Source organism: Haliotis cracherodii, unplaced genomic scaffold (assembly GCF_022045235.1).
Source record: "Haliotis cracherodii isolate W230 unplaced genomic scaffold, xgHalCrac1.p SCAF_5, whole genome shotgun sequence".
Classification (NCBI taxonomy): domain Eukaryota; kingdom Metazoa; phylum Mollusca; class Gastropoda; order Lepetellida; family Haliotidae; genus Haliotis; species Haliotis cracherodii.
Genome location: NW_027266308.1, coordinates 59,137,004 through 59,155,722, shown reverse-complemented (window position 1 = coordinate 59,155,722; position 18,719 = coordinate 59,137,004). Strand labels below are relative to the sequence as shown.

At 40.0% G+C, this 18,719-nt stretch overlaps 1 protein-coding gene across 1 annotated transcript in view; it reads right to left on the bottom strand.

Annotated features, from left to right (window-relative positions):
- The window catches only part of LOC139442572 (uncharacterized), a 58,013-nt gene extending 40,717 nt beyond the window's left edge, over nt 1-17,296 (bottom strand). The window contains exon 1 of the mRNA XM_071223411.1: nt 16,607-17,296. Within this exon, the coding sequence (XP_071079512.1) occupies nt 16,607-16,851 (245 nt within the window). The 5' untranslated portion in view covers nt 16,852-17,296. The remainder of the gene's footprint in view (nt 1-16,606) is intronic.
- Between the last annotated feature and the right edge of the window lie 1,423 nt (nt 17,297-18,719).

The following is an 18,719-nucleotide window of genomic DNA, read 5'->3' as shown; positions in this document are numbered from 1 at the left end:
GGTCTCCTTTATTTCTTGTTCATGGACCGCCTCTGTGGTCTAGTGGTAGAGCGTCAAGCCGGAGAGCGGAAGGTCGTGGGTTCGATCCCCGGCCGTCATACCAAAATGTCACCTTGCCTGCCACCCGACGTTAAGGGGCTGAACAAAGGACTGGTCAGTTTACTGTGTCAGAGTGGGGTATTCATGTTAAACTGCGGCATGGTATCTAAGTAGGCTGGCACTATCAAATCGGCATTAGTCGCTATATAAGTGCAATAATCTTGAAAGCGGTTCATCTCACTTCACCTCACCTGCGACCTGAGCCACTTCCGTCTCATATTACGCTGACACGCTGTGATATAACTGCAATACTGTTACAATCGGCGTTAAAACTCACTCACTAAAGCATACATATGTTGACACACCAGTAAAGTATAGGTCGCATTCGCGTAAACATATCTGATAAGTGTCATAATTTCTAAAGGCTCTGCTCATTTCTCTCAAAAACACACAAATCCTGTTGGCCATGAAGGACCCTAATCCCCTCCTCAGCCTTTGATCTGTCCACACAAATATGGCAACCGTTAAATATCTGCGCACTTTGGACTTTCTTTCTGTAAATTTAATTTACGTGCATGCCGTTATATTTTTGAAAATGTTGTTTAAAGCGCATTTAAACCCAACTGAATTATTGTGAAACCGTAAAGAGATGACTTATTATTAAGGGAGATTATCATTAAATTGTAACTTGATCTCTATGAAACACAGTCTTCATATTTTACCAATAAAGAAAATCGATTTCTTAAAACATGTAATCAACTATCTTGAAATAACGTCCTTGACGGTCATGAAGTGTTTTGTGGGGAAATTTTCAATTATCAACGCTGTTGACATTTTGTCATTGTCAGATGCTGTCACACTTACATGAGTAGGATTTAATGTCATTTCCAATAACCTTGCAACTAATGCATAGCTTTTAGCAAAGCACTTGATGATTAATCACCGTTCTTATTTGTGGATTCAAACACTTGCTTCTACAAGACGATTGGACATTCTGTCAAGTCCGCAACCCAAACTGATCATTTATCATTCGTAATCTGCCCAATGCTGTTTTTGAGAGGAAAGGCATCTAAAGCCATATTCATCGATAGCTTGTACCGTCAATATATAGAACGGTGTGTCGTATATACAGGTGGGGCTTTAGAAATAATTCTAATTCTCATAGTTCAAGCGCAGTTTGCGTGTATCTCATTTGTAAAAAAACCCGTAATTTCCGGCTTGAAAAAAAAAAAATAGCTGACTGGCCAAACCGCCAACAGACACATAAAATAATATATTCCTTGGTGTGTTGTTTTTATTTGCATGTTTCAGGCCATAGAACTCTATGTATTGTATACAGGTGGAGCTTTAGGAATAGTTCTATTACTCATAGTTCAATCTGCCCATTGCAGGTTTTGAGAGGGAACGCATCTAAAGCCATATTCATATATAGCTTGTACTGGCAAAATACACTGTCTGCGTGTATCTCATTTGTAAAAATTAGACGTATTTTCCGGTATGTTTTTTATTTGGATGTTTCCAGGCCCAGCTGACCTACATAATGCACTGGAAAGAGTCTTCACGTGCATGTATGACTATGACATAATCTTAATCCTAGCTGGAGGTTTGAAAACCACAGACTTAATTGCCAGGGTGATCACGATGCAGTTGAAATGGACATTCAAACGATAAAGCCACCATGTAAAGTGTGCACACTTAAAAAACCGATCGATGATTTAATTTCCGATATGCTTAATAATTACCATATGGAGAGCATCGCACATCGACTTCATGTAGTACTCAACACCATATTCTTGCGGTCCTCGTAGTCTGGCACAAATTTGTGTTTCTCAAAATTGATATCTATAGGGTATTTTTATGTGCAGACCTGGACATGAATTGCATCTATGTAAGTCGGTGACATTCAGCATGCTTTCTATATAAATGAGCTGGTTTCAATTTCGACCTTTATTGCTAATTACTAAGGTATTGGGTTGCAACAATTTGCAGTTGAAGTTAATGTCATAACTGATACTTTCTGCAACGAAAATAGATGCGTGAAGGGAATCTGTTCTTGACGATCATAACGGCAGGGCAGCTCCCGTGGGCAATGGTCCAGTGTGCGTGCACAGTCTCTTCATATGACCATCTTACAATAGGGTAGGAACACGCAAGCATTTATGAGCATCATCATTAGTTGCCGTCCTGATTCCACAACGGTGTTATGTTGCACAGAAGCAGATAATTTGACACGGGATTCGTTTCATATTTATTAACAAGCTATACCAGTGAGAATACAGGAAGGTTATTTTCTATTCCTGGTGTGTACTAGCTGAGAACATTATGAGAACCTGTTTTATATATGCCAACGACAAAATGAAGCATTCTCATTGGAACTCTTTCTGCCTACAGCCTTGTAACCTTACTGTTTGTGTTTGTTGTGTGGGGCAGTGGGTTATATGTACCATGAAGCAAGAAGGCAGCTACTTTGAGACTGTTACAAATAGGCCACTGGTGGTTATTGGAATATCTCCCCTATCCATTTGATTTAACCATGGGCGGTGGATGTGTTGTCGAATGCCTCTTTCAGGGGCTCCTTTCTCATTCTTAGGCTTACACCGATAATAGATCACCTCTTCGTCCTTGTCTTGATTCTATACCTTCTCTTGATTCTATGTAAAATGAAGCTGGTGAAACGAACTCACAGTCTGAATGAACATAAAAGTTTGTTTTTTTATTACCTACGAGGGCAAACATATCCGGGTTCATAAAAATCGCTCGGGAAATACCGGAATTTAGACACTCGTGTCGTAAATATTGGTTGACATAAACACTCATATAACATCCTCTGTATGTTATGGAGACGAACAAACGTTAAGTGGTTGTAGTGCTTGCAATTACTATTCCACACATATGAAAGTCCACCCTTCTTTTATGATTGCCGTGTTTAGTACAAGTTGCAAAATGGATTCAGATAATTTGTGTTGCGTTAATGATGCTGTTTACTGACAGAACAGATGTTCATAAATGGTTCCGAAACGACCTTTGGGAAATACAGAGTGTCAGGACCGTCTGATCATCAGGGTCAGTGTAGTAACAACGCCCTGTACCATCCCACGGGCGTCCCTCACTGACCACTGTAAGTGGACATTAGTTTCACTTGTACTTGTAACGAGAGTGAGGTTTGACCTGGCGGCAACGGCACGTACTGGTAATGGCTACTTTCCTGGATGACGGGTGTAAGCCGTCCGATCGGCGGAAACGATGGCGATTTGACGTTGATGTGTTCATATATAGTCATGACAATGGTGTATTGTTTCAAACTGTGACACTTAATCTTGCCATATACGAGCATCTACTATCAGCAAACCCATGTCAAAAGTGGTTGGACTATTTTTAGAACACCAATTGTAGTTTTTTGCATCTATGAAACATTTTTCAACAGTTAGATAGAATATTAGTTTGCAATGGCATTAAGATCAATCGCCCATTACTGGTTCTGTCCTTGACAGAAAGGCTAAAGGGTGTCACAAGAATTTTTGCCCATTGATCATAAGGCAATTCAAACTTTGTAGCATGCCTCTTGGCAGTCTAAGCATCCGCCGAGAAGCCCCCAGATTGCAGGTGCCTCTCGCTGACTGGACATATGTGACGCTCATTATTTGCCTCTTAAAACTTTGACATAGCTGTAACCTTGCTGACAGCGCATGAAATATACTCACTTCAGTTACTGGTATACTGGGTTCGAGTCCCAAAACGACCCTATTATGCACCATGGTTTTCCAGCACCCTATCGTGTTTTTTTCCAACGTGGTGGACACCATTCTTTCTTTCATCCCACGTTATTTACACCCTGTTTTACTGACAACTGTGACACATGCATAAAATGTAGTTGCATTTAAAACACAAAAGTTGTTTCATCACTTGGGTTTATGCGTTCTTGCCTGTGGACGAACCGGACATATAAAGTGTAGGTCAATACCTGGAAGGTATTGATTGTGAATCAATCATTAATGCCACTAGTGCGGATTCATCAAGAAATATACGAAAGCGATGAATATGTTCCTGACACTGAACATCGACATAGAGATTGATTAAATTGATTTCATTTGTACAATCTATGCACTAACGGTGCTCTCTATTCTTAACACATTATGCCGGACAAAATATCCATACATTTTCCATAATACCCTCCATGACTGTACCACACACACGGGCAGCAAAGACATTAAAACCCCAATGTCAGAAAATATCCAGCTTAATGCTGAAATTAATTAGATTTCATTCATCTCTTGTGTCATCAATGTCCGACATGTCAGACAGCATCTAGATGTAGTTTGCTTTTACCGCAAACCAACCCCCAAGCTTCTTGAAGTTTGCCTGAAAAAAAAAACATCCCTTGATATTGTTTATTTATCGACAGCCCGGGGTGCGTGTATTCTATTTTGGAGAACATCTGATACCTAATCGATACGGTTCCACGAGGGAGGGATTGTACCCAAAGGGGATGGTGGGGGGTAAAACGAGGGCGAGTAATATGTGAAGCGTATGAGACAGAAATGAAGGAAACATCTACATTAATGGGTTTGCTGCCTGATACGCGACTGGAAGACAAATGTCATATCTGGATCAGTGAAGAGTAAGAGAAGATGGCATATGCCCAGGACTGAAACTAACGATTAATAATAAACACATGACAAACAGATCCTATATTACTACTGATCTGATATTTCATTCAAAGGATTTTTGTTGTCTAATGATCTTTATAGAAATGATGTAACATGTGGCTATATTAACAGGCTTGTGCCGGTTATGGATCTAATTGGCTACACACTTTAATCGATTAATTTTACTACTTTTTACAACTTGGCATCCGAAGACCTGTGAACCACCAAGAGCTTGAATTATCATGAAGTATCTTCTAATAAGCTAAAATGGGTGGTGAGTAAGTTGGTAGTGAATGCGTCCTGAAGTAATGCGAGCTCTCAAAAATTATCAAAAATCCCTGCTGAAAGCACAATCAGCTTTATGATCCGAGTATAACATGGGCATATTATATAAATTACTATCAAGTAGTGGAAAGCCTACCTTTTCCGGAAAAGGTGAGGTCAGAGACCATTCGTCACCACTCGCCCCTTTCCGTAACCTGCAAGAAGACTCGTCCCCTATCGATGAATGTTATGTGCTAAAATACAACAAACCAATAAAAATGGGCGTATGACTTCAAGTTGTTCGTCAAAGAATCCCTCAGCAATAATTTTGATTTTACAAATGTCTTGCATCTATTAATGTCCCCAAGACACAGTCAAATGTGTTCAATCATACTGCATAATGCCGCATGTCCCGATGTGCTTTAAATTGCATCTGAAAAATATTTATAATGTATGGGGAATATACGTGAATCATTGCGCAACGAGTTGACAATTCTTTTATCTATGCCCGTTTGCGCTAAGACGGAACCCGGTCATAAAAATGGTCACGAGAGGGGCACGAGTCGCTATTCGGCTTGTCCCGGAATAACACGAGTTGGTCACGAATGGTCAGAGACAGCCATCTTGAAGTAATGATGTGTGCAATAACCGGAAACCTTTTTACTCGATATGTATGCACCGTGGCCTCGTTTAGAAAGACCATATCAACATTACGACAGTCGTAACTCCCAGAGTTTAACTAAGATTTAAGATGGTCTTACCACTAAGATGGCTTTGTAAAAAGGGCCGATTAGTTGTAAGACAATGCCCATTAACTACTTTCTTCCATGTAACTGTTTATTTGAAATGTTCACAATTATATATGCATGTATCTGATAACATTACCAATTCTCAAAAACTCAAAGTTACCTGATTGATGTAAAAGGGTACTGCTTGCCCAGTCATCTAAGCGAATATTCAGCCTGGGTTCGAATCCAGGTTCGCCCTGAAAATGTTTCCAGTTTAGATGGCATCATAGCCGTGGTCGTGTGTGCTTCACCAAAGTGGTAGACGACAATGACATGGATCACATTGAGCTTTCGTCCTACATTTAGCTGACACCTTGAGATTGTGCTAAAATACTGCTCAAAACGGCGTTACACTCTATTCACTCACTCACTTATGTGACGCTAACAACGCTGGCACGGAACAGTTTATTGCCCTATTGATGGTTATGATAAATGGTGGGTGTACATGTATTCAATTCAATACTTTTGATCGAACCGTCAAGGTGCACTACACAACGCTTGCAGTTAAATTACCCATTAAACCCATAAACAAGCACTAACATGGGGAGATGAAATCTAACTCACAGATCATTACCCACGTGAATATTATACATAGAAACGTACCGTATCTTCAAAAGATAATATTCTCACAGGAACCACGTGCCATAATTCTCCATAAAAGCTACAATTTTCCGTATTCTTTGTTGAATATTGATAACGGTTGGTTTGTATTTTCATTGCAGGAAGTGACCTTCGTGACCCTTTTGGTAATAGTTGCACAAGCAGATGAAGACGACATGGGGCTGACGTTACACGCTTCCGACACCATCTCGACGCTGTGGCGTGATGAAAGACCAAAATGAAACGCTTTCTGTCTCTTTTAAAACCATCGTATGAAAATGACCGTGTGTGTAATCGAACATAAATACCACTGAGACCGTAGAATGACGATAGAGTGTTTCTAGCAACTCTTCATATGTCATCTCACAGGGCAGAAGATGGAGTGAGAATTCTTTGAGTTTATTTTTGTTTTTGAGGCTGTTTTGTTCAGTTAGAGCGTTAGGCTGATTAAATAGAGGCAATAGCTATGCTGTCATCTCGATGTCTACGTTTGCCCTGTACACTGAGGCAACGGACAAACATATTTGGTCATCCATTGCCAGGGTCTTTCAGTAATACATTTTTCATTCAAGCATATTCCATGTCTAAAGTATCTGGTCTTTTATTTCGGCTCTAATACACAATAATACCGTCGCTCCATTACACCGGCTAGGCATAAATGTTTATGTAGCAATATTGCAAAAGTGTTTATAACCACTGAGGCGGAATTGAGTACCACAGTTGGACCTAAGGGAGTTGTATCAGCTTAGGGGGTAAATTGTACCAGGCTTCAATTCCCAAAATACATCAAATTCGTGAAGCTGGTTCTTTCTACAGCAAAGATAGCAAATATGTACAATATGATTACATATGAAATGACAACAAATGTCTCCCAAGCGCCCAAACACCATACACAATAGAGCGTATATAAATTAACCAATCTGACTCAGCCGACCTTACCTCAAACACAGAACATCCGTCTTTTGACGATATTAATTTGGGAAAGCAAACATTATCTACACTAAGTAGTTATCGTGACATCAACAGCGGATGGAAGAATCAGGGTTGACAAGGAACGATGTTCTTTACCCGGGTGTCACTAAGGCGCTGCTACGATGTAAAAGGAATTGCAATATTCTACCATAACTAGACTTATGATAGCTCGCTCACATCGATATTAGACTGTTTATTTGCCAGATTAATCTAAACATGGTTTCTTTTCTTGTCCAGGATGTAGAAAATGTCAGATGTTTCTTTGTGTCTCCGTCTTATCTGGCATAAGCCGATGATCGACTACGATGTTTAGTTAGGCTGTTTCTATTAACTTCAGCATTAACAAGTCTTGTGTACGCCGACCTAAATATACATCCTTTAGAAGATCAATATAAACTGTTGGTTCTAAAGGTTTTATTCATGTTTTATTATCCCAGTGTAAATGGAACTGAAAATCGTGACAAAGACTTACAAATAAATATCTTTGGCTTTAATTTATCACCTAAAGTGATGAAAGACTGTTTATCTTTGTTCTTGAAATATAAAGTACTACGTGTTGAAGGTGCCTTTGAAGAAAACAGTCACTTTAATCGTTGTTGGTGTAACTCATTTCAACTTTGATATGACGATTTACAAGAAATACAGAGGATGAAGAAACAGAGGATGGTCAGTACTTGAGTCATAACGAGTATGCCTCACGCTTCCACGGCTATCTACCGGAACCAGTGCAAAGTAAGAACACGCTATGTCGTAATGTTATTAGGTGACCAATCTACTCACGATCGCTGTTAAAAGAACTTTTTCAGGTTTGATCTAATTCAGGATACCGAGAAGTGGTTATTATGGGTTATTAAGATGGAGAATGTAGCAAGAACGAACAGCATCCATCGAAGTACAATAAATTAAATATTACACACAACATTTTAGAATAATGATTATTTGAGTGTTATCAAATTTGTATTGATGTGGAAACAGTTAACAAGCATAAAATTTATTTTGAGTTTCGAATATCCATTGTTCGTTAGCCTCAGTTGAAATCCAAGAATACTACATCTCCATCATGTCTATATATGACTTCACATCTTTATGTCGGACCTTCAGTGAATTTCCTTCAGAGAGGACCAGAATAGCGGTTAGCTTTCAAAGCGTCACGTCAGGATAAAAATAACCATTGGAGGCAAATATCTAGATGGCTGGAAAAGGCATGAGTCCGAAAAAGTCCCGGATAGGTATGTTTGGCTTAATATTGCCCCAGCCATTATCTTTGTCCATGGGAGGACGAAGGCTTCCTCTGATATTCATAGATATTAAGATATTGATAATAACTTAACCAATATATAGATGTACTCTTAGACATTTAGAAATAGATTATATATATACATTAGTTTTAATACGCTTCCTTGTGTACGGTGTATTCTATTGACTCTTCATTTGATAACTGTAGAAGCGTTTTAGCTTGTATTTGGACGGAGGCTGCGGGAATTGTTGTAGATTCGGAGATATATTGAAAACTTTAGAATGTGTACCGTGTCCAAAACTCGAGCTCATGAAGAAGAGCATCATATTGTCATTAGGTTTCCTCTATATGATCATCAAGAAAATACATATGGATGCTAGCTAATAAGAGATGCTTTTAATACATGGTTTGGATATCATTTAAGAACAGTTACATATTGTACATGTCAGTATGTTGTACTATCCTAACATTCTGGGACAAACGAGATCAAATAACTGCATGTGTATCTTTAGAAAAGAACAAAATGAAAACGAAATGAGTGTTTATAATTACAAAATGTAACCTGTATAAATGTGTGACAATGTACCCCTAGTTTGACTAGCCCAAGCACATACATTGTGTATGGCTATTACTAGAGCAACTCAGCTTAGAAGGAATACAGAAATTGCAATGTTAATGTCATAGTTAAATTCCTCTTTTTAACCAAGATTAAATACAACTCATGCATAAAGCAGACAGCGTGGCCAGAAAGCTGTTTTAGATATCGAACAATATACTTTTCCCAAACCAATGCTAATTGTAATCGCATGTTAGAGAACTGACTTCCAGAATCGTCATGGGGCGGTGAGGTAGCCCAGTGGTTAAAGCGTTGGCTCGTCACGCCGAAGACCCGGGTTCGATTCCCTACATGGGTACAATGTATGAAGCCCATTTCCCGGTGTCCCCCGCCTTGATATTGCTGGGATATTGTAAAACCATACTCATTTTCTCTAGAATCGTGATGCATTTGTGTTCCCTGACCCCTTCGTTTGATCTATGGTTTAATTGAAATCTATTGTGAAAAACAAACAACTTAATAAGGTCACCTATTGAATCAGATAACAATGAAACCTTTTGGATTGTTGCAATGGTCAGTGCTGCTTCTATACACGACATATGTCAAGACGACATTGTCTATTACGTTTTGATGCTTGAAAACAATAGACTGATGTAAACAAGTAAAACAAGATATATTACGCAATGAGTACATGATAAATTCAAAATAGTGGACATGCATTGCAAGCAAGGAACGATCCGGGATTTAGTGAACCAATAATTTGAACTAGTTTTGTTTATGAGTACCCTAAAAAATCCTTTACCCTCATACATACGATTATTGATTATTTTCATTAAACAAGGTCATTAACCAACAAGAATCTTCTCCTTGCAACCTTAACTACTCTTCGGATTCTTGCCTCTCAGCATTCATTCTGCCACAGGGTGGAACATTTCCAGACAGTCAAGCTAAAAGTATGGAACATGTCTATCTCGTCAGTTAGTAGGATCAGACACTACATTACAGAGGACTGTGGCCAATGGCGCTATCTCTGACAGCAAGGGCGTGTTATTAAGACATATACTCACGGCCGTGACGTGTTAAGAAAATAGGCTTAAGACAGGTATCACCTTGCAGTGGTTTGGATGAGACACGAGTGGCAACTTGATTACTCGATGATGTTTGGGTAAGGATATCGCCTGTGTGGCCATGGCGCGAAGCATCTTTCCGAGACCCCGGGGCACGCATTAGGACAGTAAGAAACGCTGGTTCCATAATAGTCCCCGCATTTGCACGTTACCGTCAACTCTCTGGTTTGCCAACGGCGTTAAAAACCTTACAATATAATACATGTTTGTGATCAGTTTAATTATCTGTTGAAAGCCGAACTAGGGATACGGAAATTGTTTCCAGAAACAGAGTTTCGTATGGAATATATCAGTAAATATTTAAATATAGCACCAGGCAATATATCTTGAATATCTGCTCGAGTATTATGCTCAAGGTAAGGCTAACCTCATGATCACAATCTGCATGTGAAAATCTGCAATTTTGTTAAATTCATTTAAATATCTTATGTCTCGTCCTTTGGCCTTCATATATAATAATATCACCAATTATAATGGGAGGGCGTGGTTTGATTAAAGTTGAGGCTCTTCATGATCGAAATTGTATTGTGCACTGTTGCACACATTTATTTGTCTGATTTTCCTCTTGTGAAGCATGTCAAGACTCATGATGAAAACAAGACATTCGAGAGTGTCCTTAAACGAGCCAAGGTTGTTGGACACAATCTTTATGTCAATGTTGACTTTGTTGATGGTTCTGTACTGCTGGATGGTACAGAAATAAGTTTCAACCAAGCAAAGTGCCATATCAAGTCGGCCCAGAGTCAGTTATTCAAGGAAAGGCTATATGAACAACCACTGCATCGCGTTAATGTGTGTTGAGATGGTCAGCAACCCTGCAGAGTCATTCGCTTGGATGAAGTCGGCTGCCTGAAAAGTGAAACAGAAGGCTTTCTGTTTGTTGCCCAGGACAAGTCACTTCCCACTCAAAGTGTGCATCAAAATGTAAATGTGAAATGTAGATGATCCAATAAATGATTTAGACTGTCCAACACATAGTCAGTGGATGCCCAGCTTTGGCACAAATACAGTATATTAAACGACATGATGGACTGGACATTTTATTACCGTCTCCGCCATGCTTGTGGTTTTGATACAGAGGTCCATCCATGGTACGACCCAGAATTGTAGAGGGCGTGATGGAAAATGATAAATACAAAATTCTTGGGATTAGGCCCGTATACAGCCTCAGACAAGACCAATAAACCTGATCCTGTCCTTTTTTATAAATCCAATGAAATCATTTTAATCATTGAATTTCTGTCCCTTTTGACACTAATGTGAATGACAAGATTCAGGAAAAACATGGCAAATATGCGGACCTCGCTTACAAAATGTCACGCTTGCATCTCAAGTACGAAGTTGTCCGACTCCCCATTGTCTTCCGTGCCTTAGGTTTGGTACCTCCCAATCTGTTGACTGACATTGGGAGAGTACTCTGGTTTGCTGCCACGAATACAGTCTTTCTGACAATCTGGGTAATGCAGAAGGCTGCAGTGTTGGGGAGTCTTCACATTCTCCGCAAAGATCTGGGTGGGTATGAGTAGGCAGCGCAAAGCAATGAAATATTATTAGCCCTGTCATTGGATCAGTGTGTACTCGATGTTTGCACATATAAAACTGAAAATTATTTAAACCGAGGTTCGTAGCCGTTGTAACCCCGGAATGATTCTTGGCCCAAAGAGATCATGTTTATCTTTGGCGTGACCCCTAGGCTACCCCGCCAATGAACTTGTAATATGTGTCTACAATATGTGACATGGCTCAAAGTGTGCCTTTGTACCCCAACGACGTTGTTCATGCTATCAACCACTGGTTTGCCGAACCCAACTCGATTATAATTGATCATGCACTTGTGTTCCGTGACCCCTTTGTCTGATCTATGGCTCAATTAAAACTATAGTAAAATGACCGAACTAGGAATACGAATGACATTTAAAGAAACAACGTTCCATATTGAATATATCAATAATTATAATACCCCAAACTATGTCATAAATATCAGGTCTAACAGTACAGGGAATCTCCCGGGCACCTATAGAATTTCATTATATCTACCGGATTCCTTTCAAACGTCCTGACTGCTTTAAATCGACTGTGTACTTCTCCAATGCCAGTGTTGCATTAAATCTGCCTATTACCTGACAGTTGAAAGGACTACTTTATTCTGAACATAAAACATTTGTTGAAATCGCGTGTGCCAGGCAAGAATTTTTATTAAAGCAATAAATAAAACTCTTTGTATGAGATACTTAGGTCTCCTTAAGATTCGAACATGACTTTATCCATTGGGGAGTACGTGGTGGCATGGTGGTGTGTAAACATACACTGGCGTTAACATAATGTTCCAGTGAGTGTACAGTCGGATCATAACAGTCGTTATGAGGCGAAACGTCATGATAAAGAAAATAAAAGGATTCTTTCTCTGAAAACATTACAAATAAACAGCAAGAGATTCCGTTAACCAAGCAATTCATTCGCATAAACCGAAAAATTAGGCCATGCCTAACCCACTACAGTTTCCTGATTGGCTAATAACAGCATGGGTGGGGTTTATGATGCAATTTTGCGCTGAACGATGTCGCTCATTTCGTACTGTTGTCTACAGTTTTTCTGTGGTAATTATAAAAAAGCAGTCTGTACAGTTATTATTGTTGGCCTGCCTATTCATAAGAATTGACTTCAGCATGCATTTTGCGTAACAATCAGTGTTCACACTTGGCGTACACGCCCGACGCGGATTTGAATAGGACTTAAACGTTCAATCTTTCACACAAAACACACTGAAGTCAATTCTTAAATAAACTGTAGAACATGCACCTCGCTGGTGAAAAAAGGGCTTGTGCAGACATGTCATTTGTGTCTAAAATGATTGTACAAGCTGGAATTAAATGTTACACCGTCACTTGCGTCACCACGGTGCCCTGCAGGTACCACCAGCAAGGAAACAGAATCAACGGTGAAGCTCAACCAATATTTGCTCATACAATATTGGTTATGGGAAATTGATAACCTCCCCATCACGTAGGGAGTAAATGCATCAAGTACGTGGACAAGCAGGGTAGCACGATCGCAGAAGGCCTAACTGCAATATGCTTTGTTCAAAGAATAAGATGTCAAGACGTTAGGTTTCTATGTGAAAGAGCACACCGTGATTAAAGTACAGGTTTCTCATGGGTATGAAGCCATTCATGGAAATACGTGATTTGTCCATGTTTACAAACTACCTGTTAAAATAAGATGTGGGTGAGTGAGTATTTTTCACTCCGCTTTAAGCAATATTCCAGCAATGCCACGGCGGGCGACATCAGAAATGATTTTCATACATTGCACATGTGGGGAATCGAACCAGGGCCTCGGCGTGACGAGCGAACGCTTTACCCACTAGGGTACCCCACTGCCTCTAAAAAAAGAAGCCAAGATGCTCTTTGTGGTGTGGTATGCATACACGTACTTAAGGGTATATTGAGTTGGACGGGGCATCCATTTTTATGTTATTCTGGATTTTAGTCTAAATAACACCCTCATCTGTTGAAATCAGGTTATCTTAATCTCGATGAAAGATGTCTTTGCAACCACTGACCCCATTATAAATTGAATTAAATCTAAATTAAACATGTTTCAAATCATCTGCTACTATACAAGGAATATAAGACCTGTTTAGTGTGACACTGTAAACAAACTAATCTGATACAGCTGGTACCATGGGTGACTATAGAACCCCGTTATACATAATGTCTGTCAGGCAATAACGACTCACAGTACACCTGCAACTGCTAGAAGACATTGAAACTCTGTCCAAAACGGTGTAAAAACCCAACTCACTCACTCATGCAAAGACGATTACTGATCAAGGAGTGGGCAAGGGTGGCCCAGTCGTCTAAGGCGCCGCAATTCGCTGTGCAGAGTTGCGTCCCTTGGGCATGCCAGAAACCCGGTTTGCCCGATTATGTCTCAAGGTTTGTCAGTACCATATCCGTGCTAGAGGGTTTCACCAAAGAGACCCGCATCACTTCTGGACTTTCCTGCCACATGAAGCTGACAAGCCTTGATATAACTGGAACACTCACTCACTCACTTACTCACTCACTCACAGCATACGAAACAAAGAAGAGGGAGTAGCTGAAAGGGTTCAGATAAACATCGCTGTGACCAGTTGCAAAACATGTCATGATATAGACAATCGATTTCGTTTTTTTTCTTTTGTTTTTTGTTTGTTTGTTTTTTTGCATTTAAAAGGACATGTTACTCTGAAGATATGACAGTTTTCATCAGAGAATTTAAACACGGTACAATTTCAAAACTTTGTTATGGAAATATAAAGGAAACGTCATTTATGTTTCCATTTGTATAGTTGAATGCTGAATACGCCGATAAATTGGTTTAGCCTCTCACTCACGATCCAATTTACCTCTATACTTAATGTCTTCCGAATGCAAGTGATTCAGTCACACAGAAACTGGCCTCATCAATAAGAACTATACAAGACCTTAGTAAAGTGTTCCTGCGTACAAAAGTTACAAGATGGTAAATCGTGTCAACAGGTAAACCCAAGACATAAACACCACAAGTATTTCCTATAATGACAACCAAGCTACATATAAATGGAACAGTGAAGCTACCAAAGGCTGTGAATATGTGAAATATAGTACAGTGTATATGTAACAACCAAACAATTGCGATGGGAAGAATGAGACAAGAGTGGCTTAGCTCTGTCTTACAGAGGGAAAACAAATCAATGAACTGCCAGCTATAGAGCCATAGATGGAGAAACATCAATTCAGGTGCCGTTACTGTGTGCTGCAGGCACTGACTATGTTTGTCAGAGGCTCAGATCAAACGTCTTAAAGAATTGTGTTTCTTTTTCAGATATTGTCCAACGCGTCACTCACACGTATAACAACAGGGGAACGGATGGCTAGTGGTTTGTGGATGTAGCTTGTTCTACAGAAATGGGTCTTCGGGATCCGCTATTTGATTTTGTTCGAATCCCGATTATGCCCGTTGAGTTATCAATTCCTGATTTATGGATATCTACTGTTCTGTATTCAGAGTATTAAACCTATTCTCAGATTCGTAGTTTGAAAATCTTGAGGAGGTAATCTAACTTTCCGGTTGAAAAGAGAATGCGATGTGTGGAATTTATTGAGCAAGGCGCACTTAATATCTACCGCACCAAACACTCACTGTCTTTACAGTGTTAAATTAAGAGATAAGTAAAAGTATTAACTTTTTAAATTAGTATACCCACATATGGATACAATGTTTATTTATTAGCAACTTTGTCATTTCAATGGGCTAGGGTTTGAGGGCTTATGTTTTTTTAGCAAATAGATAAAACCTGTATTTTTTTACAGTTGCATTTACGCATTTCATTTACATGCAACGACATTCCATTGATGACCTGATATGACGTCATGAAATGAGGTAAGAATGCAGCGGAGTCATTATTCAAAGAACGTTGCGGGCGCTACTCATTCACCTTTACCGGTTAGCATTACTCGACTTGTAAAAATGATTTTTCTTCGTTTTGGTTGATATATATAATTCACTGTATTTGGCGATTTGACTCTCTGATTGTCCACTGCAGCGTTTAGTTATGGCGACTTAACATTTATTTCAAAAGGACTGATACGCTACAGTTTGAGTTGCATATAGAACGCTGCATCTCAGCAGACACCCTTGATCAATGTGGTATATCTTACGACCTGCATTGATTTTGGCTTCCTCCCTATACTAAGCTGGATGGTTTACTTTTACAAACGGCGTAAAATTTAAGCCACTCACTCATTTATATCACAAAACACGTGATAGAACACTGTGCTGGTCTGTCGGTTCCACAAATGTAGCTGACAACTGATTTAATGTAAATAATCGTTTCGATATTGACATAACGGTCTGTCAAAAAATCATTAATACCAGTTAATCTATAATGTAACTTAAACCATGGTGTCCCCTAAATGTAGTGACCTACCTTGTTTATATCGTTCAGATTGCTTCCAACATTATCTTCAATATTTTGTCATTTTTTTATGAAGTACAGCTTGTGATAACCGGATTGAATTACTTCCATATATTAAAGATAAATGCCAAATGTGAAGATTTAAAAACATAAATATACCACGATGAAATAAGAAAGGTTAATATCGTACCTGAATTTAGCAATATCAAGAAAACCTGCAAGTTGGCAGAGTTAATACTGGTGCCTTACAACTGTGTTATTTCTGTACTTGTTATCGGGAGTAGCTTCACGCTAACAGTCGATATTCTGCTACACAAATATAGCTCATCTGTTCGCGTAGCTTCTACAATCCCGATAATTAGTAGTTTGGCCAAGATTCCACATGACATGTTTGTGAAGCAAATAACAGGGTACAATGAAAACGTTTTGAACTCACCTCATAAACATGACCACTCCAACTCGGGCAATGTCTTTTTGAATGATCTGCCATGTGTCCAGCACAATCTCTTTCTGTCTCTCTGTAAACTCAGGTCGTTCTTCAGGTAAACCCCGAGGGGAGGGGACCGCCTGCCCCTCCCCTGTATCCTGGGGGAGGTATTTCTTTCCGCTCCCCCTGGATCGCTTGCTATCTGAACGTATTGTCATAGATTTGAGTTTCTTGGAATTAAAACATCCCATCATTTTCAAGGCAGATTGTCCGATGGACGGATAACACTATCAGCAACTTGTATCCACGTGGTGTACACCACAACGTCCGATGTCAGGTTCACAGTCACATCATAGTGACAATTAATCTTCAAACACCACCATTGAACAAACACCGGTATTGATCATAACACGCGGTGCCTACGTCAGGCTCGCGCAGAAACCTTATGTGTCATCCGCGTCTTCTCACGGCAATAATAAAGCGATCTCCCTTACCGACTGCACGTTATGGGTAAAATGGATACACTTGACAGCAGCAAAACACGATATGATTTGCTATTTCGCTGGTCCTTCAAACCTTCGCCAAGTAATAAACATGTTCCGCGTCATCCCTTTACCGCATTAACTCGACCACGACATAATAAACTCAGACCTACTGTTTGCAGTTGCCGGGAAACTTAAGCCTTTTTGCTACAAAACAGACTCCCCATGAAAAGTGGAACATCCGGTGTATTAGATCTGTGATCAGAGAGTTAAGTTCAAACAGATTGTCAGCTTCATTTTTTGCAAGTCAAACTGCAGTAGTCCCGGTCCACGTGTGACGGTTCCTAAATACCTGGAAGTGGTAGACAAGGCTTACTTGTAAAGGTTGGTTGCATACCTGTAGCACCGCGCGGGACTTAGCTTCATTACTCCGGCAACGCTATCAAATGATGTCGTTCTTACTTCACGCGGCAATTCCAGCTGAAGAACGTGTTCCTGGAAACCCAGGCCCTGACGGCTATTGTTAATACTCAGTCGAGGCATCTGCCAGGTCAGCTGGCCTTTAAGACTGCGCTGGGCAATGCCGATGTGTTTACCTGTTGCTGTGCACGCAAGCTTTATATCCCACCTGTGGATAAGGTCATCATTTAATGCGCTGACATACACCAGCGCCTTCGTGATAACCCTGTGCGGTGGGTTGAGGCACGTAGGGATCTGTATCAAGCCTTGCAATGCTCCCAGACCTGCTTTCTGCTTTGAATGAAGATAGGGAAATTGATAAACTTAACTAAAGTGTGAATCAATTTACACGAGGCGTGGTGTTACCGCGGCAGCGTCGATGTCTACTGCAAGGTCGGCATCAACACGACACACGCCACATGGCTACACACAATTATGTTCAAGATGGAAGAACCCTTAGAAAGTATCTGAAACGTTTCTGTGGAAACCAGCAAAGGTTTTAAATGTCCACCTGATACTTCTTTCGTCAGCCTTATTCACGTCCCTGCAGCCCCCGTGCTGCTGTCTGAGAACAGCACACTGGCGAACCTGTACTGCCCGCTGCTAGTGCCGACTACCTACAGTGCAAAATATAACGGTAATTTTAGGAATATTATAACGGTGGAATCAACAACAAAACGCCACAGACCAGAGTCTAACTTTCTTCTATGCGTATTAATGAAACTGACAAATACGGCTTCGGTTCTTGTTCTCGGAACCGACACCTCTACGTTCGATCAATATACGCGTTTTGAGGTTGACGGACAACTGCTGTGTTTTTCAGGCTCACGTGTATTATTGAGTTTAGTCGTCCCTTCAAGCGGTCATACATATTGCTCTTAAGGAATGAAAGAATATGAAAAAGCGAGTAATAGCATTGTGGACTAAGAGCAGTTAAGCATGGCACGTTCAGAATCATTAGATTATATTTGAGAGGGTCAGCTTTTAAAACGTTCATTCGGTTCGCCATTACGCAGAACGGTACACACGGTCACATATTTAGTACACACTGTCGCGTATAAAGTATAAATTGTGACATTATATAGCACACCTTGTCCACAAATAGAACACTTGGTCACACATATTGTACTATTACTGAGTGCGGCGTTAAAGAGCAAACAAACAAACATATGGTACACATT